Here is a 23,496-nt window from a genome sequence, read left to right as displayed (position 1 = left end):
CCACGACGACGAGTTGTCGCTGAAACCCTGGAGACGTGCGAACCCAGCACTTCGCCCATGTATTATTGCCAGGGGAGTGGTCGTATAGCGTCAATCCATTGACCCGTCACCTCGACTGGCGCCGCGTAGTTTCAATGCTGGTGTAGGGATGCCCCCCTTCCCTCTCCCCTTTTTCCCCCGATAATTGGGAGACTGGGCGATGCAAGTAATACTGGCCCCGGGCCACAAATGGATGCAATGTCTGGTACATGTACATGCATAGATAAGTGAGCAGTCACCACCACGGGGTGTGCGTGGGCGTAACATTGACCTCTGAATCTTTTTGCCGAAGCCGTTGTCGATATTCTCACCGAGGAGCGGCGAGCATATCTTCCGCCAACGCACCACAGGACGGAGGGTCGCACACCATCGCATTGACATCAATATGAAAAGGGAAATGAGGTGAACAATCGCTGATATAGAAAACGAAAAAGCCCCCCCCCCTCGACGACCAAGACAAGGTCGGCCTCGCAGGGCTCCCTCTCTATATGCGGCCACGCGACATCAGCCAACGACGACTGCACACACTTTGCGCCTCGCCATGGACGACATCCGAAATGACCTGCCTCTGTCCATGACCATGGCCGCCTTCATCGGCATCTCGTGGTACATTGGCATCGAGATCAACGCGGCGCTGTTCCTCATCTTCAAGCGGCGGCGCGGGCTGTACTTTTGGTCCTGCGCACTCACGTCGTGGGGCGTCATCCTGCAGCCTCTCTTCATCATCCTCGCCGACTTTGGCGTGTGGAAGGACCCGGTGCCGTCCATCACGCTCATCTACCTCTCGTGGTTCATCATGGTGGTGCCGCAGAGCTGGGTGCTCTACTCGCGGCTGCACCTGCTGATGCACACGGCCAACGTGCTCAGGGGCATCAAATACGTCCTCATCTTCAACTCGGTCGTGTTTTCCATACCAACCATGGTGATTGGCACCATAGCAGTGAGTAGCGAAACCAAAGGACATCCGTCGTCAGGCAAAAATCACCGACTAACACGGGACCCTTCTTCCCCCCCGCCTAGCAAGCCACGTCCATCAACCCCAACCTCCCAGCCTTCAACCTCATCTGGGACCGGATCCAGCTCGTCGTCTTCTTCGTGCAGGAGGCGGCCCTCAGCATCCTCTACATGTTCCAGACGCGCAAGTACCTGCGCGGGCGGGCGCCGCTCACGGAGCACGCGTGGTCGTCGTCGTCGGCCGGGCCGGCCGCGCGCCCCCAGCAGACCAAGGAGCAAAAGGCGGTGCTGTGGCAGCTCGTCTACGCAAACGCCGTCATCCTCGCCCTCGACGTGGTCCTGCTCGGCATCCAGTGCGCCAACATGTTCCACCTGCAGGGCGCCTTCAAGCCCTGCGTCTACGGCATCAAGCTCAAGCTCGAGTTCGTCATCCTCAACCGCCTCATCCAGACCATCCGCAAGCCCGCCAGCACGGGGCTGTATCTCGGCACCGGGCCCGACAGCTCCGCCCGCAGCCGCCAGTCGCGGCACAACAGCCTGTGGCACAAGAAGCCCGCCGCCGCCGTCCTCGAGCCGCACGAGGACAACGACGCCGTCCAGCTGGTGGATAATCTGTCCGCGACGGCCTTTGCCTCGCGCAGCCGGGAGAGCCAGGCGCCGGCGGCGTATCCCGGGGGCATCAGGTGACGGCTGACGGGGAGTTTTGGGGGGGGCATGGGAAACCTTGTTTATTATCAATCATGTTTTACCGGGGGAAAGAGATGTATAGACGCGCCTGTATAGGGGCCCTTTGACGAGCACCATGTACCATCATCATATCATGCGTATACATATCCGAGACATGCTGCTTGAGAAACCAAAGACGTGACGCGGCGTCATCAGGCGGGCTAATTGGTCGCTAGTGGACAATGGGACAAACAAATCGAGTCTATATCTCTATTACTCTCGTCTATGTCGTCATTCAGCATTATCCCGCGCCAAGCATGAGCAGGCTTACACATGCGCAATAAGTCCGCCACGACCATCAAAAACACCATTTAAATGGCACAAACAAATCGAGTCTATATCTCTATTACTCTCGTCTATGTCGTCATTCAGCATTATCCCGCGCCAAGCATGAGCGGGCTTACACACGCGCAACGAGTCCGCCGCCACCATTAAAAACACCGTTGACCATTTATTACCGTCCGCCACGGATTGACCTAGCAGAGCGCTTGCGCTTCTTTTGCTTACAGCAACCCTTTGGCACAAAGTCCGGCTTCTCCAGAATTGTTCCGTCTGGCGAAAATCCCGGCGCCACTAGCAAATTCGCCCTCGTCAGCTTCTATTCACACGCACAGCTCACATATACATCGTCAAGTATTCTGATACGTACTCGTGGTCCCGACCAGCGTCCAGTCGCCGTGGGAGCGGGCGCTCTGCCACATGTCCTTGGGCACGACAACCTGCGGCCTCTCCTCGACCCTCTTGTTGAAGACGTTGGGCCCGAGGACGTGCCTCTCGCACGCGGTACCGTTGTTCCACGACAGCGAGAGCGTCAGCGGCGCGCCGGCGTAGTAGTGCCACACCTCGTACGCGTCGAGCTTGTGCCAGACGGACTCGCCCGCGTCGCCCTCGAGCAGGTAGTAGATGAGGGTGCTGATGGTGCGGTTGTCCTCCGTGCGCACGGGGTCCTCGAACGTCTGGATGAAGTAGCCCTTTTCGGGGTTGGGCACGAGCCCGAGCTTTTTGACGACCTGCTGCGCGCTGTAGTCTTGCTCGTCGATCGGCTCCCAGTCCCAGGCCAGGAGGCCGGTGGGCAGGACCGCGAGGGCCGCCAGCGTCGTGTACACGTGGTGGAGGAGCATCGTGGCCTGCTGTCAGTGAGGTCTTGGATAGCTTGGCCTTTTTTTTTTTTTGTTTGGTTTCGTCTGGTATATAGAAAAAAAAAAAAGCCGAAGTGAGCTGAGACACGAGGTGTTTGAGGTTGGACGGGTTCGGGGTATTTTATGCGTCAACCGGCGATGGGATGTTTTCCGTAAGCGCCACAGAGTGGTAATGGAAGATTCGAATCTTTGGGGCACGAGGAGCCAAGGTCTGTGTGTTCCCCCCCTCTACATATCATTTGTCCTTAATAGCGCAATTCCGCGGTGCAGGGTCCCCCGGTGTCAGCTTGGGGGGGGACAGGGTTACGGTTGCCCAATCGGCCAACTACTGCTACGCTGGATAACTTAATGTTGCCTTTTTTTTTGTCCGCCGCGGACACTAATAAACCTACGACAATGCTGGCTGGAACGGGTCAAGTATTTCGCTTTTTCGAGAAAAACGCTAGAAAGCGAGGCCAGCGCCTCTTCATCATGGCCCGTCCCGAAGCCTCTCCTCCTCCAGATCGGCAGTCTGCGTGATAGTACTTCATACACGGCAACTCGGATCGCACTTTTATTGAGCACAGAGCTTTTCCCCTCACGATAAGCGAGGTGCTATAGTTTGTACGGGGAGAGTTGGCAAAGACGTTCTGGGCTCGTAACCCGGGGCCACTTGGTGTCTGGGCAAACTGGACCAACTTGATGGCCATGGAGAGCCTTCCATTTCAGCAGCGTCTACTAGCCTTATTACTTGGAGCCTTACTCCGTACTCCGTAGGTGAAGACGAATTGCATTATTCATTGACAAGCGCCCTCTTGACTGATTGCGGCTTTCTCTTCATGGGGCAGATGAATGTGCTATAGGATGTTATGCCGACAGACGCCGAGTAAACCAATATAATTCCCAAGGCCCCAATGGACGGATCCAACATACGTTATGCAGCAATCAGGTCAAGTCCCCAGCTACAGGGACAATAGCGCAGCACATCCCGGCATGTGCATGAACCCCAATAGCAGTCTGTGGGCACATCCATTGATAGAGTTTGCACCTTGCCCCAACGGCACAGAGTCAGCCAACTCGGCCCAGGATCAGGCTGCAGCTCCGGCCAAAAGTGGACATGTACAGCCCGTAAGAGGACCGCTGATTTGTGCAAAAAGGCCATCTTACCACCGTCTTGGCCAGAAGGGTACAATATAGCCAGGGGGTTGTGTGAAGGAGCGCAACGATGGATCTGGCATGTCTCAGTTCTGCGACCGGTAGGTTTCCTTTGTTTGGAATAGTATACATATACTCGGTATGTACAATACAATAGCTAGTCGTGTGCTCACGTCGGCCCTTGACAGTCAAATAGACCAGATGACGAAGACCAGTGGCCATGAGCAAGCATTGGCTTAATCGCAAATGGCATACCGGAAAGGACTAGAAATTATGTCATGCGCCGTCTATGACTCGAGCGTGCATGTGGCTATTAACCTGCTTGCATAGAACTAGTAGTTGGCGACTGAGTCGTACAGGAAGCTTGGCAGATGCTGGAAACATGTACGCGGTCGCCATGGGATGACTTGACGCCATAGATGGAGGACCAGACATGGAATGAACAGCGGGCCAAGGCGCGGTAGTTCCACCTCTTGTGGTTTCGTGCCTTTCTCCCAGATTGCCTTTGATGCATATTACTGTCTACCGCCAGATCGCGGCAGCGTCTTCTCCAGCTAGGCACATCACGTCACGTCCAAACGCTACCCTGCGAAACAGCACCAGCAAATCGGGTTGGTAATAGTCAAGACTTGCCCGGGCTATAAGTGAAGACTTGTCGGAGCATCGAGGCCTCTTCTGCCACCGGAATTGTATCATCTCTCTCGCGTTCAAGACTCTCGCGGCCAAACAGCCAGGGATCTGAAAGCTACTCACAACGTTCATGCAGGGCATCTTCATTTCCACCGGGCCGGTGGACAATATCCAGCGAAATTTCGACATCATCGGGGTCCACTCACTGTTGACTGTCGTGCTCGTAGCTTCGTCCGAGTTTCCAACTATCATGTCATGTCATGACCGCCTCATTTCACTTCCCACCATGATTCACCGCTATTCCAAGACTTTGGGAATATTCAACACGTGCGCCCTTTTTGCACACCTCGTCAATTTCATTGAACAGCCTGCCGCGGGAAGCGCAGTCTATCATGACAACTTCCTGCTGTCATGCCACCTGCCCTTGCCCGAGAAGCTTCAAGCGTAGTACAACCACCCTGTCTTCGTACATGGTTCTCATGTACAACTTTTGCAATAATCTGGGTGCGCCTGGGTGTGCATGTGGTTTCATTCAATATCATGTGTTTGGGCGTATTTCTGCCACGGTCCGAGGCTCAAGTTGTCCCGACCAAGCAGGGCACTCTTCCCACGGACGGATTCTGCGTACGCGGCAAACTCGCGAAGAAGAAAATATCCAGAGGTGAACGTTTTACAGGTATTCGTTGTAGTTAGTTCTTTTCCCGAATCAGGTTATCGCTAGAAAGAGGGTTTAAACGTGACCGCTTCGTGGTTCTTGCCGGTGCAACCAGACCTCACCTCTGGCATGTCAGACCAGATTCATTTCTTCATCTAGGGTAGGTTGAAAGCTGCAAGTGTATAGGCAGGCCATCAACGAACAAGCAGCAACATCCCAGCTACGGGCGTATCAGGGTGACATTTAAACAAGCTAGATGAGATACTTGGGAACAAGCCCAGCATGCAACTTTAGCAAACACGACTTGTTCAGCTTGCTACCAACGGCTGGCTGTGCAAATTACGCAACAAGACCAAAGTGAGCGGCCAAGGCTACATATATCCGCCAGTCATGTCCATCCATCGAGTCTATTGGTTTTCCGCCACCCTGTATCTAGAAGAGCGTACGGCTTCCCAGATGAATGGGTGATTGTGTCCTGCGTACGGAGTACACGTCTGCCGGCAAGTCTGCCCGTGTGTTGCCCCCCTGCGGTCTTGTGGTTGCCAACAGCTATTCGCATTTCGAGACGGTCCTCCATGCTCACCGTCGCCCCCCATCCTCAAGAATCATGTGCGCGCCCTTCTCAGCAATAGCATAGACAGTCGCCTGCAGATGCGCGCTAATCTGCAACGGCATCACGCTCGCGTCCACGACTCTCAGCCCCTTGACGCCATATACCCTCAATCGCTCGTCGACCACGCCTCCCTTGATGCCTGCTCTTCCGCCCATGCCGCACGTCCCAACCGGGTGCCAATCCGTAATAGTGTGTTGCCTCACCCAGTCTCGCAGCCGAGCATCGTCAGCCACAATCTCGGGCGTGGGATGTGCGGCGGCACGAATGATGCCGGCCAACGGCTGCGTTTGGGCAATCTTCTGTCCCAAGTGGATGCACTCCTTGATGATTTCGGCGTCAAGCTGCCCGTGTCGGCCGGCGTAGTATGCCGGGTCGATGATGGGCTTTGTGTCCCCCGTGGAGCTCTGACCCGGGCGGATGTGGATTGACCCTACGGAAAACGGGTGCTGAAGCATCTGGAGCATGGTGCCGTATTTCTTGCCAGCGTCCCCTTTGAACGTGGTGCTCCAGTTGCCCAGGTCAAAGATGTACTCTACTTGACCGAGGGTTGATGTGCCGTCAAGACGTCTTCGAAGGATGGCGCGTTTTCCGTCATCGTAAGCTGTAATGTTGGCAGATTTGGTGTGAATTTCGGCCAGGAAGTGTGGCGGGACGGCGTGAGAGAAGGGAATGTATGCGAGCGCGCATGGGAGAACGGTGAAGGGGCCTCTCTGCTCGCGGAGGTACTGCTCCCGCGCGGCGGCGATGACAGCCTCATCCGTTAAAAGATCATCAGGGTTTGATAGCGAGGGGTCTACCTCGAATATCATGGCCACCACTGCCATCATGTCAATATTTTCCTGCCGGGCATCCGGGACGCAGGAAACTCACTGATGTGGTCTTGCAAGTTCTCTCCGACCATTGGGCTGTCCACCTTCACTTGAACACCGGCCTTTTTCAAGACCTCGGTGCTTCCAATTCCAGACATTTCCAGAATTTGAGGAGACTGGACGGTTCCAGCTGACAACACCACCTCCCTTGTCACATTAACCACATGCTGCTTGCCGCCGTGAGAGAAGCGCACTCCGGTCGCTACATAGTCGTCCTCATCGCCGGAGCCATCTTTGCAAAGCACAATCTCGTGCACGGTGGCTCCCGTCAGGATATGCAAGTTATCAGGCTGGTGTGCGAGGTAGTAACTGGTGGAATAGCTTCGGGCAGCTGTTACAGGGTCGACGGTATTCACATTCGTCCACACACCGACATTCGATCCCGACAGGTGGGCGGAATTGGTCTTGATGCCAACAGCATTGAGTGTTGAGTGCCACAGCTTGTGAGAAGCTGAATAGTCGGGAGAGTAAGATATTTGAATGGGACCAGTCGTGCCAAAGGCCTCGGGGTCGTGTGTGGCGATGTATTCCTCCCTGAGTGCTTGAGTTGGCGGGTGGAATGTTTCGGATTTCTTGAAGAATGGGCTGTATTTGACAAGTCAGCTCGCAGGCTATATGCTTAGGTAGCGATGAAGTCATAGCAGCATGAGTCCAATTGTTGAGCACCGACATAAAATTGGGAAGTTGAGGCCCGATAGCCATCATCACCATCTACACCACAGTATTTTCACGACAACTCATGTACCAGGCCACGGAGCCAAACTCACAGTAAATCATTCCAGGCCCATCCTTGATTTCCCAACGCCGCCCAGTCATCATAATCCTCCCTGCCGCCTCGAACCCACGTCATAAAATTCAGGGCGCTTGTTCCCCCCAACACCTTTCCCCTCGGCCACGGCAACCGTCTCCCGCCCAAACCGTCCTGTGGCTCTGTCTCAAAGGCCCAATCCAACGGACCGCCGAGGGAACGGCCGTAGAAAGCGGGGATATCAACATTGTCTTCGCCATGTGCAATGCCGCCCGCTTCTAGGACGCCTACCCTAAGTGAGGCATCCTCTGCCAGTCGAGAGGCAACCGCTAGACCAGCAGTGCCGCCGCCAATGACAATGTAGTCGTAGGAATGGGTGAGGAACGACTCGGGTGAAGAGGATGATTTGATTGGGTTCCCCATTTTGTGGACGGAACTGCGAGGCTGGGTGTGACGATGTTCAAAATCTGTTGCCCGTCAACCTGTCAAGCAAACACTCCTTGGTGGGTTAGTTTGCTTTGGCAGACGATGTCTCGGTTTTTTTTTAATTCACCTCGATTGAGACATGTTGCGCTGTACGGGGCAACAAGAAAACATCGCTCTGCGAGATTAATGAGCGGCTGTTCTGACCTTTTATACTGTCATGCACGCCGTATTGCGTGCGTGTTGACGGCGCGAAACTGGTTCATGAGGAGCCTCCTCTCCACCTACGAGCAAAATGGCCCCCAATTAGAGGTTTGATACCAATTGTGAGGTTACATTGCATTCTTGCACTCCTGTCAGTTGTCTCTTTTTCCACTTGAAGAGGTGCTGTGCAGCGAGTTGCGAATGACCCAGAATCGTTCGATAACACCGGGTTATCAGCAATAGAATTTTGATCGCAACACGTGCCTGTCCGTGCCCAACCGGTCTCACTATATATCAACATGTCCCGTCCATAAATACTGAAAATATGCCGCGCCAGTCGGATGCAGACAAGCCTGGCGACCATACACACCCCATAGGCAGTGAGTGTGTAGGGTAAGTAGCCCTGAGGATGAGAAGAGGGTAAAATCATCGACGGCACGAAGCATTTTCGACCAGAACTGGTACAGCGTCGGGCCTTATGGACGAGCAGTGAGGAAGTTGCTTGCCGCCTGCTTTTCCCGTCAATTGGCCCCGGCAGTGAAGAATGCTGCTTCACCAGGTGAAATTGCCGCCTTGAGACCCTGCATTCGCGAGAAGCTCGGAGGAGCGCTGATCAATGGTTGATTTTGAAACAATTTGCATCATGTTTCTGGTGCGATCGGCAACGACCCTAGCCCCGCCCTTTGAACTCTGCTTAGCCTTTACGGAGTACGTATGTAGTCCAGGGGAGATTGACAACAAAGGCCACGGGATGACAAACTTCATCTTACGAGTCACATAAACCCGCCCATAATACAAGATGCATCCCATTATGCATCCATTGCGTCTCGTCTCTGCTATGCGCAACGGCGAATCCGTTATTGGATGATCTTGCATTATTATTGCTCATCATGCCGGCGCTGAATGATGCCACAGTCGACATCCCTTTGCACCACGTCCCATGCCGAGACAATATATTTGCTTATGCCCATGTGTGAGCATCGTGCGCCTGCATTGGTTTTCAATGCCGATCTCCGTATGGACTGGATGAGAGAAATGAGTAGTAGTCATGATCCTGACATGCCTTCAGTCGTGGCATTGCTCGTTCTCTCTGCCGTCCATGCCCTATGCCTTCAATGACTAATGGCGATGCCTTGTACCAGATTTAAGACTTGCATGAACCTGGTGTTGGGCGTTGCTGGCTGCGCATCGCTGTTTGAGCCTGTTCCCAGTTCCAATGCTCCCCACTACGACGACGAGATCGGCTCCTTCCCTTGCTGTCCACTCTTATCGTTTCCAGAACCGTGCTCCATTGTAGAGAAACGGGCGGCATTTGCCATCTATCCCATCATCCCGGATTATCTGCAAGCTTTGAGGCTATCATTGCCGGTTCCCAACAAGGCTTCGTCAAGGGATGGACCTTTGCTGATACGGGGGAACCTTGCCACCCACCAGAGAAAGCAGCTGCCCATCATGGTCTCGCCATTCTCCCTAGTGTACTGTATGAGTTGCCACCCACCTCCTCTTCCAGGCAGCTCGAAACAGCACGAAAGCTAGTCTCGTGGCCCGCTGTCTAAGACAATTCTGACCAAGTCAATGTGATCTGTCAGCTAATTGCTGCAATGTTTTGAATTTTCCACATTCGAAAGAGGAAAAAATTGTGGCGGAGATGTAATAGTACTGTCAATCTTTGTTTCCTTGTACAACACGGAGTCCCTGCTGTGGTGGTTGAACCTAAATGGTCAGGACGATTATTTGTACGGAGTACTCCGTATCCCGCAATCTAATTCCAATTGCCTGTCGCTGATCTGTTGGTATGTTAGAAACCTGACTCACATCATAATAGAGTTGCCTCGTCTTCCTTGTTCAACTCCAGCATAATGCATTGACATGACAATCAATATCTTGTCTTGGCTACTTTCTTGGCTCCTGCGTATCTTCGGCCTCCGGGCATGTCGCCGAGATTCCGAAGCTGTGTTCAACCTTGTTGATAGCATCTGCGCGCCCGGGGCATGCGAATGCGTTGACTGCTTGCGGACGGGAATAGAAACCGCCACAAAGGCTACGCCTTGTGGCAGATGCGCCTCTTTTGGCGGCGCTTTATAGGGGCACTGGCGAATATAAGTGGACAGCCAGACAGCGACGTTTCCACTGAAAGCTTAAAGGCGCAGCTTTGGACCGAGTCCACCGAGATGTATGGGCGATGGTGATGGCGATGGCACGCGATGGCACGATCCTCGTAAGCCTCCCCCCACTTGGACGCTCTACTTTGTGTAGAGTACCGTACGGAGTACAGTACCGAGTATAACTGCTCGCTGTTGCACTTGATTCCAAGGATGGCCGTACAACACGCCGCAGACGGGCGGCCGAATTACTCAGGAATGGTGCGCTGGATGGTGGGAACGTGAGGCGCCTTACTGAACCTTGTATTCCGTATTCCGTACTCCCAGGTGCCATATTACTCAGTATTCCGTAGCTTTCATGGCGTGCTTGGATCCTTGGGGCGTTCAGCTGGCCGTCCGTCAGCGCCGACGGGACCGAGCGGGACGAAGCGTCACCAAATGGTGAGAGCGATAGACTTTGATGACTATGCTTTGTGCCCCATCCTGTTTGGCATTAGGAACCAGGACCCTCAGACCATACTCCGTGTTGTCTGATGTACTCCTCCAAGCGGACGGCAAGACCGTGATGGGGATCAAAGGGGACTGTCGCAGGCTCCGACCCACTCTCCTGAAGCAAACTGCCGCGACTCGCCGTCGTGTTTCCAGGCCCTTCTGTCTGGGTTTGCGCCCGATGCCATCTCATGCAGAGTGGTGCGAACTGGCGTGGCATGGTGCGAGGTGCCAATGTCTCGGTCCATCAAGGCTCCATTTGCATTGCCAGGAGGCGGCCCCCTTTGGCGCCTTGCTTGTGCCATCCCTGCCCCCCTTCGTAAGCCCGTTTGAGGCCTCAGGCATCAACGGCCAACATGCTTGACGTGGCCTCAAGATAAAGAGGTCGGCCGCCGCACCACTAGTTGTCAACCATTGCTCCGTTCGATCAAGAGAACACTTGTCCTCATCATACATCTGTCAACTCCCCAATCACCTGGCTCACAGGTAATACCCACTCTAGGCTGACTCACTGCCTTTGCCTGTTGCCTGCCATGCCTTTGGCGTATATCTGCCATTGAGGGAACGGGCTGTTTGCTTGCACCATCCACCACCTGCGCTACAAACCTCGCACCATAACAAAGACGTGTCCACATCTGATGTCGTCTTGGACGTGACGAAACGCGATACCACACAGTCAACATGGCGCTCCAGCAAGCATCCCCAGTGGCCAAGTTTGAGGCCTCACCAACCGAGTCCTTCATCTCTCTGCCTGGTGACAACTACTCACCCCTCTTCGCCCCCAGCACTCCCTCATCAACCATCAACCCCATCGACATGATGACCCCTCAGTCCTTTTCAGAAGACAAGCAGACCCCTCAACTGCCTGCCATCAAGGAAGAGTGCGGAGCCAGCCCCTCGCCCGAGGACATCCCTGCATCATCAGAGAAGAAGCAGACAAAGAAGAGGAAATCATGGGGCCAAGTTCTCCCAGAGCCCAAGACAAACCTTCCCCCGAGGTAAGATAGAAGAGCAGAGAGTCACTTCGTACGCAGAACCTAACATGCTGCAACAGGAAGCGAGCCAAGACTGAGGACGAGAAGGAGCAGCGACGTGTCGAGCGTGTTCTTCGGAATCGTCGCGCGGCCCAGTCTTCACGAGAGCGAAAGCGCCTCGAAGTCGAGGCGTTGGAGCATCGCAATAAGGAACTCGAAGCGATGCTCACCACCGCAAAATTGGCCAACTTCGCGTTGCTAGAAGAGCTGAAACAGTTCAGACGCGATACTGGTGTTGTCACTCGATCATCGTCGCCCTTGAACCCGCTCCGTGACGCTCCTCTGTCTCTGTCACCAGAGCTGTTTAGTTCCCAAGATGGCCACAACCCTTTAAAGGATACTGCCAACCTGGTAGACGAACTCATCAACTCGACTGTCAACCCTACGGTCAACCCAGCCTCACTGTCTCCCGCGCTGTCCCCTGTCCCCGATGAGACCCAAACTGATGAAGCCTCAAAGGAGGCGCAGTCCAGCGAACAGGACTTGGCCACCTCTCCCGACCTGACACAACATCCTGCTGAGATGTTGTCAGACCTGCAGTGTCACAAGTCGGCGAAGGTGCCCAAGTCGTTCCAGGACTCGCAGACTCCGATGTCGCCCTACTTGGTATGGGCTCTGCAGCTCCGGATGATGCTGCTTTCAGCCTCGGCGATTCTTTCGGCCTGTCAAAGGCCTCTGACACAGATCGCTATGTCCTCGAAAGCGGGCTTCTCGCTTCTCCCAGCTCCTCAACTCTTGACGACGATTATCTGGCTGGTGACTTTGCCACCGGCTTCTCGGGTCAGTCAACCTTCGACCCCTTCAACATCGACGACTTCCTCAACGACGAGGCCAACCATGTCGCCTCTGACATTATGGCAGCGAGCGACTATGCCGCTGCGGACCACGGCTTCGAGCCCAAAGTCAATGACGCTGAGATTCAAGTCCCTTAAGAAAATCCTATCCAGCAGCCCCAATCTGGCGCGTCCCTTGATGGATGCGACGATGGAGGCATTGCGGTTGGTTTCTGAGGGATGCGACTCTCGTGTCGGGGATATTGGGAGCGAGTCCAGTGCGACGCGCGATCAAGTCAGCGAACTGACACAATGTTTGAGGGGCATTGTTTTACCGTCACGAGAGGTTCTGATGACTCTCCTCTGGGCCTTGAAGGTCGAGGAGCGGAAGATCCAAAGAAGGAATGACGAAAACCCCCAACTCGAGAGTGGCATCCCAGAATACCAATCATCACACACCAAGACATTTGTCTTGAAGGTATCCGGGATGAAGCGAAGTACTCAATTAGATGGCAGGATGGCCAATAAACGCTCCCGTCTAGCGTAAAATGAATTTTTCTCGTGTGATTGAATTTTTTTTGGGGTAGCGGAGCAGGTAAAGGCGTTAAATATGGTTCCAGGTCCAGGAATGACCTTGTTGAGCCCGGAAATGGCTGTATATTAGGCGAATAAAACGTGTTTGAACTTTTCACACCATTACCATTTCTTCTTTTTCCAGCGTAAGAGTTGAATCCCATCAACGCAATCAATTCCCAATACGGCCCGTGAGACTACCCATAGCAGTAGGGCGACGCGAATAACTCCAGAAACGCCATTCAGACGGATAAAACATATAATATAATATACACCGCAGCTGCTCATTCGAAGCTCCATTACCATATACCATCCATTTCCTGCATAGCAGCCTCCTCATCTGCAAAATCATCATTATTCGCATTTGCCGTTTTCTGCACCGCGTTTCCGTGATCCGCAGTCTCTGCTTCCATAATTAGCGCATCCAGATCGTCCTCGTCGTGAATATCGACCACCTGAGATTTCTGCTTGCTGTCTTGCCCTTCTGACTCGGCAATAAGTGCATCCAGGTCGTCTTCATCGTCTGGTTCGTGCTGCTGCGTACGCGTGATCCTTGGTGTTGCCCCATACAGGTCCTCGTCATCCGGTATGTCGTCCTGTAATGGTGTTTGCGGCCTTGCGTCTTTGGACGATCCAGCCTCAACAGGTTCAACAGAATCGAAGGCATCGAGTGCAGAGTCGACTTCTTCTATTGTATCCTTTGGTTTTGACTCGTTGATCATCTCGGACCTGGCTGTTAGGACGCGTTTCTTGTGTCCTGCCTTTTCCACCATGGCCAGTGCATCGAGAAACTTGGCTTTGGGGAACAAGTCGTCAAGCCACATCTGGTAGAATGATAAGAGGCGAGCTGCGTCTGAGAACTCGTGCCCCTTGCCTTTGATTTTCAATTCGCGTGCTCGTTGGCGAAGTTTGGGCAGTCCGGCGGGACCTAATAATCTGGGCGTGGGTATTAGCTACTTGTCCTCATGTGTCTTGTGGGAGAAATGCGGGCAAATCTATTGAGAGAAAAAGGATGCAGTACCTGTCTTCATCGAGCTTCACGAGCGGAGGTCTTGCGCGTTTCTGGACGGAAACCTCCTCGTCTATACCTAGGCCCTGTGACGGGGGCTCCTTGCGCTTCTTGGCTCGAGGTGAGGGGCTGGGCGATGCGAATGGATCGTCTGATAAGTCGTAGTTGTCCAAATCATCGTGGCGATTGGGCGGTAATTGACCGGCTGAAAGTAATGTCGACATGGTGGTTGGCAGTGAGAAGCAATTCCAGTCTATCACAAATCGTGAAGCCCATCGTCCTCTTTACGCGTCCTCTTCGGGTGGGACACGCGCTTCTTGGGTACCCAATTTGATAGCGGTACGTACCCCCCCATGGGCGAATCACAATCCACGTGATTTGAGTAGTCAGCATCACGTGATCTTTCCTTCCTGAGGCACGACTTTGGCCTCAGAGCTTCGGTACTAGTATCATACTTCCCGGGAACCTTCTTGAGCCAATTGATCGTTTTGGGGGCCCGAAAACTATTCGCAAAATGGCCGAAACCGCGACCAAGCAGGCGCCTTCGACCTATGTCGGGACGAGCAAGGTCGTCCAGACGGATTACCCGGTATGTTGGGACACAATTGATGGTTCAATTTGGAGGATGATGCTAACCGGAATCCAGCTCATCGATAACGACCCGTACGTTTTGGCGCTCCTTTTACCCGAAATCGACCTTGGGAATGTTCAGTGGCCTTGAGATATCGAGGGAATTATCTCGGATCGTCGATACGTCGTTTTCGGGAAAGGGGGGGACATGTGCTAATTTGCGTGAACTAGTCACTTCAAGCGAGTTGTTGGATATGCACGAACGTCCGACTACGTTGCTGGCGGTGCAGCTGCTGCATTTGCCCCCGGCGCCCTCTACGCCCTCGAGAAGTTTGCCCCCTCATACGTCGGTAAGGGCGGTTTTGCCAAAGCTATGCGATTGGCCGGCGCTGTTGGTATTGCTGGCGGTTTCCTCTACTTTTACCAGCGATCATGTCGTACGTTGACCCAAGATGGCACCTATTAGGCAAGTGGATAAGGGATATTTTCATGAAGGCTAACATGGCGGGATGCCAGTGCGATTCTACGGCGCTACCGAAAACGCCCGCGAGATCGAGATGGACATGCGAGAAATGGTGGCCAAGGTCAAGGCGGGCGAGTCCCTGTACGGCGAAAGCAGACTGAGCCCATACCTGCAAGGTGTTGCAGCCCGACAAAGCAGATACTCTGCGCTCTTCTTCAGCACTGTACCGTGGTTCAACTTTGTCAACCATAATCAGCACGGCGTGGACACAGCCAAATACTATCAGCAAGCGGAGCGGGAGTTGGAGACGGAGCGAGCTGCCAAGAGTTCGTAGGCAATGGAAGACGCGGAATTGAAGAGCAAGGGTACGGTCGGTGCGGAGATATAAAGCGGAACGAAATCCAGTCGTCTGTGTATATTAAGCTGGTAAGGGGGACTTGCCTCGACGGCTTGGTAACCTATTTTCTTATACAAGTTTTGAGAACGAGCAGTGGTCGACTCTATTTTGCTTGGGAATGGTGAAGGCCGGGCAGTGAACCACAATGACTGGCTTGCAGATTGCCGATTACTATTATTAACAGTGACTTTGCCTTGCCCCTGACTGATAGTTCGGAGGCTCTTGCTTCCCTTTTTAGGAATATTGGGCAAACTGGAATACAACAAAAGAAAAACCCGTCTCTTACAGTGGTGGCCATTTCCAATTCGCTGACTACAATTGTTCAAAATAGCAATCAAGCATTCGTTGCCACGAGATCAAGCCCACGAATTACAGAGCCAGTAAAGCGGAAAGCGGAAAGCCATGGTTTTGCAGATATATTACTTGGAGCAAGCATCGTGAGTAAACGTTGGCAGGCGAGAACGAATGAGTATAGTCACTACATGCCATGGTAAACAACTACGGAGCAGATCAGCATCGCATGAAGTCTTTTACTTTGGCATTCTTTGTGACTGACATCGAGAAAGAAAGCGGATAATGACAGCTGCGCCTTTGCTTTATAAGGCGGTGGAATGGTCCTGTCCGGGTGAAATGCATCTAACCTAACAGGGTTGCCCAACAAACATCAATTATAAGCGCGATTATGGGACGTGTTGGGCCGGTAACATCTATCTTGTGTTGTAGTATTATTGACGGGAAGGATCCCCATATCTTTCTCCGTACTAACAAGCGTTGTCGACGGCAACTACTTTCCGTGAGCATTGGCCGAGCTGTATCTCCGCATCTGCAGCAAGACGTGGGGAGGCATTAATCCCTTCCTCTGTCATTGTTGGCTCCATCAGGCATCTCGGGTCCTGGACTGCTGTGGCTGCATTGAGACAAACTAGACGTTGCGTGTGAGTACTGTTGGGCAAGTTGCCCTCGCAGCGTACGTTCACCACTGTTGGTCAGCTAACGTGGCGCAAATAGTGTCGCTGTGGAATAGATCTCTGCGCCTAGGTTTAACAGAAGACGCCCCGGACCAACGATTATGAATAGTGCCGACTTATCCACCTACACAGTTGTGGCAGAGGTAGACAATGTATCCGAAATGCGGTCGCGGCTACATGTAGGGACCGCGAATGACCAACCGCGAATCTTATTCTGGTGAGTCAGAACAAACAAACAAACAAACAAGCCCCCACGTTGAAAAGGGTGGTGGCCAGACGGCACAATATGGCTTGGATCAATACTCCGTAGAACAATAGCGTATCCTTTGTTTGTGCCACAATACAGCCTTGTTCTTGTCTGGAGTTGGAACCAACAGCGGCGCCAATACTCTCCAAAGTCTATTTTTAGAAAAGACGCCACCAAGTCCACATATCCCGGAGAGTCCCGAGTGGAAGGAGCCGGCGGCAAGCCGTCATGATTGATATGCCTCCGATTTCCCCTATGTGGTAATAATAGTTTACGAATGTTTTTTTTAACGCCTAGAATCGAGTTGCACAGATAGAGTGAAAGAGGAAGGTTTCCGTTAATGTCACGTCACTCTTAGCAGCGTCTACTCTATAATCCAATAATATTCAGATGCCTTTCTCTTCTGCGCAGATATTAGCTGCATAACAGTGTAGCGCATTTTGTGCATGATTGTTTCTGCTTGATGATAAGTCAACTCCATAGGTTTTACATACATCTATAACTTCTGCTATTGTTTGAATACACCCATAACGGTAAGTAATATAAAGGGCATTTTGACTATCCGCGTCAGCGATGGTGAGATGATAGCGCAAGGCCAACAGGGAGACGGATGCAATATTGCCAGCCTCGCATGCAAGATGCAGAGGCGTCTTGTTATTGGAGCGTCGGCTTAAAAAGAAAGCCTTCTATTTAAGTAACCTTTTAATAAACTGACTTGATCTATATTCTCTATTTTAAACTTTATGTAAAGCAGATTCTCCGTTAGAATTTTTACTGTTGATGTTAGTCTTGCCATTCCCAAGCAGTGCTTTTAGCACTGCAAGGCAATTATTTAAAATGGTCTCTTGTGTTACCTCGTAATTGTCCTCTAGATCTGAGTGATCTAATATTAATTTAACTCTCTAATCGTAATCTGTTTAATGATCCTCTATTTTCTTGCCTTGCAAGGCTTTCGCAAGCGTTAAATGGAGAGGCGTCTTGTTAAATTCAGAGAGTGCATTTAGGTTCGCTTTATGCTATAAGAAGAACCTCACCATCTTCTTTTGCCTAACTAAGGCGGCGTAATGCATAGGAGTCAGTCCCCGCCTAATTATGTTGGGAAATAATGACGCCGTGAGGTCTTCTTCGCATTTGCTCTTATCGCCATTAAAAGTGCGTGTCGTAAAAGAAACGTGCAGTAAAAGAAGCGTGCAGTAAACTCATCTACAGTATTGGCTTGTGCATCTCTTGAATCGTAAGCACGGTTTTATGCAGCCTCCTTTCCCACTCGGGATACAATGCGTGGTACCACGATGAAAATCCTCCGGCCCAGAAGCCCGACAAACGCTGCGAGACTGATAGCGTCCAATATGGCCTCGTTTTCCCCTATTACCCACGTTCACAATCGGGCCAGGGCATTATATGCCAAGGCCGCAGAGAGAGTGAGCGGAAATATGAAGTGTGCGAGGACATATCATATTCAGGCCCCTTATAGATGTTTATGCAGGGATAGCGTAAAGGCTATCTATCGATGGTCGCGCCTTGGCCAGCTCTTGAAGGCCGCCTTACCACAAACTTGGCGCTTGATGAATTAAAACTACGGGAGTAGTGCCTTTATAAATATCATAAAGGCTGTTCAGCTAGGCAGGTGAGCAAAGGCAAGTGGAGGCAATATAACAAGGGCTAGGAACTAATTAGACAATAAGGGCTCTAGTACATTAAATGCATAGAAATCAGCTTATACGACGGAGTAGACATACCAATAACCTAAGAGATATAAATTGCTACATCGCACCTATCACTGCGATGCTTGGTCTGCTAACACGGCCCTGTCCTGTCGCCCAAAGAGGCCTCTTTTAAGCTTTTTATATATTACACCAACTTCATGGGATGAGCAGGCCGTGCTTCAGCTGCTGCGGACACTGGCGGCAGGTCGGTCAAGGCATTAAAGAACGACTCAAAGGAACCAATCAGTGTTGAGAGAGGGTGTCGGGCATGAGGTAAACAACCGCCGATACCTGGGCTTTTCTGCCAAGGCCCTCCAGGGACGTCAGTGGTCTCTCGGGAGAGAGATAAAAATCCGTGTTCGTGTCCGTGTTAGTCCAACATGGCTGCCAAGATGAGTATAGAGTACATATAGACCGACGATGCGCCACACGGACATGCTCATCACTACAGCTCATGGCAAAGAAGTTGGCTGGGCAGATTCTCACCACGCCGGCCGCTGCAAGTTTTGATGGTAACGGAGACGCGACAAGTACGACTCGGTACGTGTACGTAGTTGTTTGTCTTCCATTAGAGCGGTTGCCTCTACTCAACAGCTACCCAAGTAGTATGAGAAAGTCATGTCGTGTGGAGACAAAACATGTTGCTGCGAGAAACAAGACGCATAACACGGTAATTTCGTTTTGGCCTGTACCCACGGAGTATTCCGTGATGCAATGAGCCATGCCCAACACCCCGCTGTTGGTAGGACAAGCGGATCATATGTATGCACCGCTACGGAGCAGTAGAGCTAGTATTTGGCCAAAGAAGGTTATATTAGACACAAGAAATAATGGCAAGGGTGAGAACTTGGCCAAGAAGCGTACTTACTTGGCAAGATGTCTTGTCACCTCTGCGGTCTGCGTGGTCAATCAAGTGTGGGAGCCTCATGGGACAATGCTGGACCCCTACGGAGGATTGAACGCTCAGGGAAGCCCATATACGGCGTCCAAGACTGAGGAACTCGACGGAATGATAGATTGCCTGGCCCACGGATACTTGAGGTTTTATCTGATGGTACTACCGAGGACTCGGAAACAAGCGCTTGCTCCGTGCTGGTAGTGTCTTTGAGCAAACGAAGTGACGTGCCAAGGCTCGTCCAATGATACAAGACAGGGCGCAGTCGAATATAGAAGAGAAAAACACGTGGCATGACGTGTCAACATGGACATGGATAGAAGTGCTGGGCCCAATAGTCGGTCCCAAGGAGGGCCATGGATGACAGGTTTTGGCACATAACATGACTGAGGCGTGTCGTTGATTGGTGTCGAGTCGCGTTGTACGGAATATAGAGGGTACCAACGTACTATACTAGTGGCTTGGCCACGTCCATATTTTTCATTTATTGAGGTGATGTATTATTTTTGGTGCAACAATTCGAGTTTCCCGGCTGCCCGACTCCATTAGAGCATGCCTGGGCATTTGAGTTAACTCATGAGTTTCGGCCCTCTTAACTCACTTATATGAGTTACTGTCAAGTCATAACTTACTTATGAGTTTAACCTAGACTTATGAGTTAACTCATAAAAATGGTTACGTGATGTTATGAAGCACTTGGTAAGTGATTTTATTCATAAATATAGATAAAGTTATGGATAGAAAGGTTACTTACTTATTGTAATGAACCTTTTGGCCTGTTGAAAAGTGTTAATAGGGCAGATGACCGCTGGTTTCTGGGTATAATAGAAAGTCCAGCGTGAGAAGCCTCATATTATTGTAGGGGTCTGAGAGATTGGAGCCTAAAAATGAACTAATGACATGCCATGAACTGTGCACGTGGGTATCAGTTAATGAGTTGACTCAAAACGCCCAGGTATGGACTCCATATTCAGCTCAAGGGTCTCCTAAACAATGACTTGGAATCTTGCACAACTGGGTTAGGGGAGGTCGAATGCGAGTCAGGCTATTCCTCCTTGGACAAGCCAAGTGACGCCATTAAGATACATCCGGCGTCGCAATGACCAAGTTGCATGAAGAATCCGATTCAGGTCAATCCACTCGAGACCCTTGTCCTCGCATGAATGCCAGAATGAAGCGGCCACTCGAAAACAAGGAATCCCCGCCGAAACAACGGCAGCGCCGACAAAGGGCATGGCTCGGCGTGATTTGGCTGTTTATGCGCACATACAACAAGCGGCCATGGGCGCAAAATACCAATTTCATCGTCATCAAGCGCCAGAGACAAAAAACTTGCTCGGCTATTTTCCGCTGGTCAGGCGGATGGAGTGTGGCTAATTTTACGGCCATTATGCATACATGCCACGAAGCCGTGTGGATTATGGATGCCATATTCTAGAATCCTGTATTGCGTATTGTGCGGACCCTGACCTTGATGCTGTGCGTCGTCCTCTTCTTTTTATAAGATGCTTCACGAGCCTCATCTCATGTCTGCCTGTTTTCTTTTTGCTGCTACATGGACCAACATTCCATAATAATCTAATACTCGTTGTAATTGCTTTGCCTTTTGTTACATATCAAAACCACCACGCTCGCTACAAGTTGACATCTTTTGTTTTTATATATACATCTCCAGCCATGAAATCTTTTGTCACGGCCGTTGCGGCTGCCTCCCTCGTCGGGATGGGCATGGCCCAGACGAGCCCACGACCCAAGCTGCCCGAACAGCTTGGAAACATCGAGCGCATTCCAACCGAGCAACAGCTCCAAGGTATCGACCCCAAGGATGGCCTTGATGCCTGCCACAAGATCGACTCCATCACCTCGGATGGCTGGCAGTGGCCGTGTGGTATGCAGCGCAGTTTCGGGCCGCAGCGCTGCGTCCTGAAGGGAGAGACCGACGCTGCCAGAAAGGACCAGCAGAGATGCATCTGCGAGTCGAGCACCTTCTTCAAAGATGCCGATGCCTGCTTAGACTGCAAGGTGCGCCATGCCTTGATCGGAGATGAGCAAGACGAATACTACCAACAGCTCTTCGCCAAGCTCCAGGAGACGTACTGCAAAGCCGAGGTGGTGGACAAGAACCTTGGGGATTACTACAACGAGGCCGAGGCCCTCGTCCGACAGGCCGCCCCGTACAACGGAAAAACGCCAGGTTTCACGGTTCCCTCCAACAAGGTCGAACGTCAGGGACACTCGGCTCATCCCAGAGACTACTACAGCCGAGTTGGCGCGCCCGAGAAGCAGGGCGAGATCAACTTCAAGCCCAGCCCCGAGGTCGAGAAGCTGCCTGCCGTCAACGAGACCGTTGTCAACCAAATCCCCGATCCCGTCAACGTCCCCGTCATGGTCATCGTCGCTCTGGACAACAGCACCGCAGCGCAGACGTCCGTCGTGGCCGCAACCACGACTGCTGGCAAGCCATTGCAGCCCACTACCTTGGTCCGCGTCACCAGCATGAACTCTACCACGCGAGCCACGCCATCTGCCGCTGTCCCTTCGTCCATCTCTACTGATGTCCCTTCGTCCATCCCCGCCGATGTCCAGGGCCAACTCGTCCAGATTGATGGCAAGCTCTGCCTGGTCTACGTCTACTTTGCCGCAGTCGATTGTGTGTACAAGCAGAGCCCCGACGGCAAGACTACCTTTTATCAGTACAGAAAGGAAATCAACTGGTTCTATGGCTTCCAGATCTCGTCAAACAAGCAGTTTGATCTGCTCAAGGAGGTCGCCGACGCCTGCCCTGACGGAAACTGCAAGGAGCAAGCCACTGCCATTGCCAAGTCTAAGAAGGTTGCTGTCAAGGAAGTCGTCAAGAAGGAGACTGTAGTCCCCGGCAAGCCTCAGCAGCTCCCGCCTCCTGAGAAGCCCACTACTGGTGGTAACTCTGGTGATTCTGGCCACGACGCTCCCGTCTCCGGCAATGGCGCTCCTGTCCAGCAGGACGACGGTGGCTGCGGCCCCGAAGATTCCAACGACACCCCTGATAATACTCCTGCTCAGGGACGTCCTGGTTCTCCCGCCCAGGGCAACACCAAGCCTTCTGGTCCTGTCACTCCCCAGCAGGATACTCCCTCTGGTCCTGCTGGCTCTTGCAATGGACCCCAGTGCAGTCCTGTCGTTCCTCAGAAGGACACTCCCTCTGATTCTGGCTCTCCCCAGAAGGACACTACCCCTGGTTCTTCCGGTGCCCCCCAGAAGGAGACCACTGGTTCTGTCAGCTCTTGCAATGGACCCCAGTGTAGCCCCGTCGTTCCCCAGAAGGATACTCCCTCTGTTTCTGGTTCCCCCCAGCAGAATACTCCCTCTGGTCCTTCTGGCTCTCCCCAGAACGGCACTCCCCAGAAGGAGACTCCCTCTGGTCCTACCGGCTCTTCTGGCCCTCAGTCCCAGTGCGCCCCTTGCGCTGATGAACGTAAAGATGGAACTGAAATCTGCAGAAAGAAGGAGGAAACCGAGGGCTTTTGCAACAAACAGACTGGAACTGCCAAGCGCGACTGCATCTGTTCAAAGGGAAGTTTCGGAAACAAGTTCTTCTTCAATGAGGCCATTACCTGCGCACGACGATCCGCCAACTGCCTGTTTGGCGAATTCGAGGCGCAGGCCTTATTCGAAGCCCATTTCCAGTACTGCCAGGAGAACAAGCACGATAGCATCAGTGCTGCTCTGGAAAGCGTGAAGAACGTGTGGTCTGCAAGGGCCCCACGACAGGATCTCATGTAAATTCGACGTCTTGTAATAGATTTTGTACTGGGAAGCGTCTTGTGGGCTGATGAAAACGTGAATCCCCCTGTTAAGATGGCTTTTATTAGTCCCAAGGCACTTATAATTTTATAGTTATAAATTTATTATTGTTCAACAGCATGCGGAATCAATTATCAAGTCTACTTTGTATTAGTGTAGAAATTAAATTCTAGGGATATTAAGCAATAATTAGTTTAAGAATAATGTAATATTTAAGTAAAATATAGGCTTTACATAAAGTATTACTTCCGTTACGTAAAACTAGTATATTCTATTTATAACTAGTATTATATAAGTAAATATAAATTATATAATAAACAAAATATTATACTACCCCTTGCACGTTAAAGCTA

At 52.0% G+C, this 23,496-nt stretch overlaps 7 protein-coding genes across 7 annotated transcripts; 4 read left to right on the top strand and 3 right to left on the bottom strand.

Annotated features, from left to right (window-relative positions):
- Window positions 1-580: 580 nt before the first annotated feature.
- Window positions 581-1,680, top strand: MAA_08780 (uncharacterized protein; the record flags this gene model as incomplete). The annotated part of the gene is made up of 2 exons (XM_007826778.1): window positions 581-979; window positions 1,060-1,680. 2 exons carry the CDS (start codon window positions 581-583, stop codon window positions 1,678-1,680), a joined length of 1,020 nt encoding a protein of 339 aa, XP_007824969.1.
- Window positions 1,681-2,173: 493 nt separating this feature from the next.
- Window positions 2,174-2,840, bottom strand: MAA_08779 (cupin superfamily protein; the record flags this gene model as incomplete). The annotated part of the gene is made up of 2 exons (XM_007826777.1): window positions 2,174-2,292; window positions 2,369-2,840. 2 exons carry the CDS (start codon window positions 2,838-2,840, stop codon window positions 2,174-2,176), a joined length of 591 nt encoding a protein of 196 aa, XP_007824968.1.
- Window positions 2,841-5,856: 3,016 nt separating this feature from the next.
- Window positions 5,857-7,930, bottom strand: MAA_08778 (Glucose-methanol-choline oxidoreductase; the record flags this gene model as incomplete). Its single annotated transcript, XM_007826776.1, has 3 exons — window positions 5,857-6,707; window positions 6,761-7,344; window positions 7,527-7,930. The coding sequence occupies 3 exons, from the start codon at window positions 7,928-7,930 to the stop codon at window positions 5,857-5,859; spliced, it is 1,839 nt and encodes a 612-aa protein (XP_007824967.1).
- A 3,476-nt stretch (window positions 7,931-11,406) lies between these two features.
- MAA_08777 (transcriptional activator HAC1) lies at window positions 11,407-12,691 on the top strand (the record flags this gene model as incomplete). The annotated part of the gene is made up of 3 exons (XM_007826775.2): window positions 11,407-11,723; window positions 11,780-12,226; window positions 12,292-12,691. 3 exons carry the CDS (start codon window positions 11,407-11,409, stop codon window positions 12,689-12,691), a joined length of 1,164 nt encoding a protein of 387 aa, XP_007824966.2.
- A 713-nt stretch (window positions 12,692-13,404) lies between these two features.
- Window positions 13,405-14,338, bottom strand: MAA_08776 (Replication fork protection component Swi3; the record flags this gene model as incomplete). Its single annotated transcript, XM_007826774.1, has 2 exons — window positions 13,405-14,041; window positions 14,127-14,338. The coding sequence occupies 2 exons, from the start codon at window positions 14,336-14,338 to the stop codon at window positions 13,405-13,407; spliced, it is 849 nt and encodes a 282-aa protein (XP_007824965.1).
- Window positions 14,339-14,628: 290 nt separating this feature from the next.
- Window positions 14,629-15,481, top strand: MAA_08775 (NADH-ubiquinone oxidoreductase; the record flags this gene model as incomplete). The annotated part of the gene is made up of 4 exons (XM_007826773.1): window positions 14,629-14,703; window positions 14,761-14,777; window positions 14,916-15,121; window positions 15,201-15,481. The coding sequence occupies 4 exons, from the start codon at window positions 14,629-14,631 to the stop codon at window positions 15,479-15,481; spliced, it is 579 nt and encodes a 192-aa protein (XP_007824964.1).
- Window positions 15,482-21,037: 5,556 nt separating this feature from the next.
- Window positions 21,038-23,122, top strand: MAA_08774 (uncharacterized protein; the record flags this gene model as incomplete). The annotated part of the gene is made up of 1 exon (XM_007826772.1): window positions 21,038-23,122. The coding sequence occupies one exon, from the start codon at window positions 21,038-21,040 to the stop codon at window positions 23,120-23,122; it is 2,085 nt and encodes a 694-aa protein (XP_007824963.1).
- Window positions 23,123-23,496: the final 374 nt, after the last annotated feature.

Source organism: Metarhizium robertsii (genome assembly GCF_000187425.2).
Source record: "Metarhizium robertsii ARSEF 23 chromosome Unknown MAA_Scf_3, whole genome shotgun sequence".
NCBI lineage: Eukaryota > Fungi > Ascomycota > Sordariomycetes > Hypocreales > Clavicipitaceae > Metarhizium > Metarhizium robertsii.
This window is presented reverse-complemented; position numbering and strand designations above follow the sequence as displayed.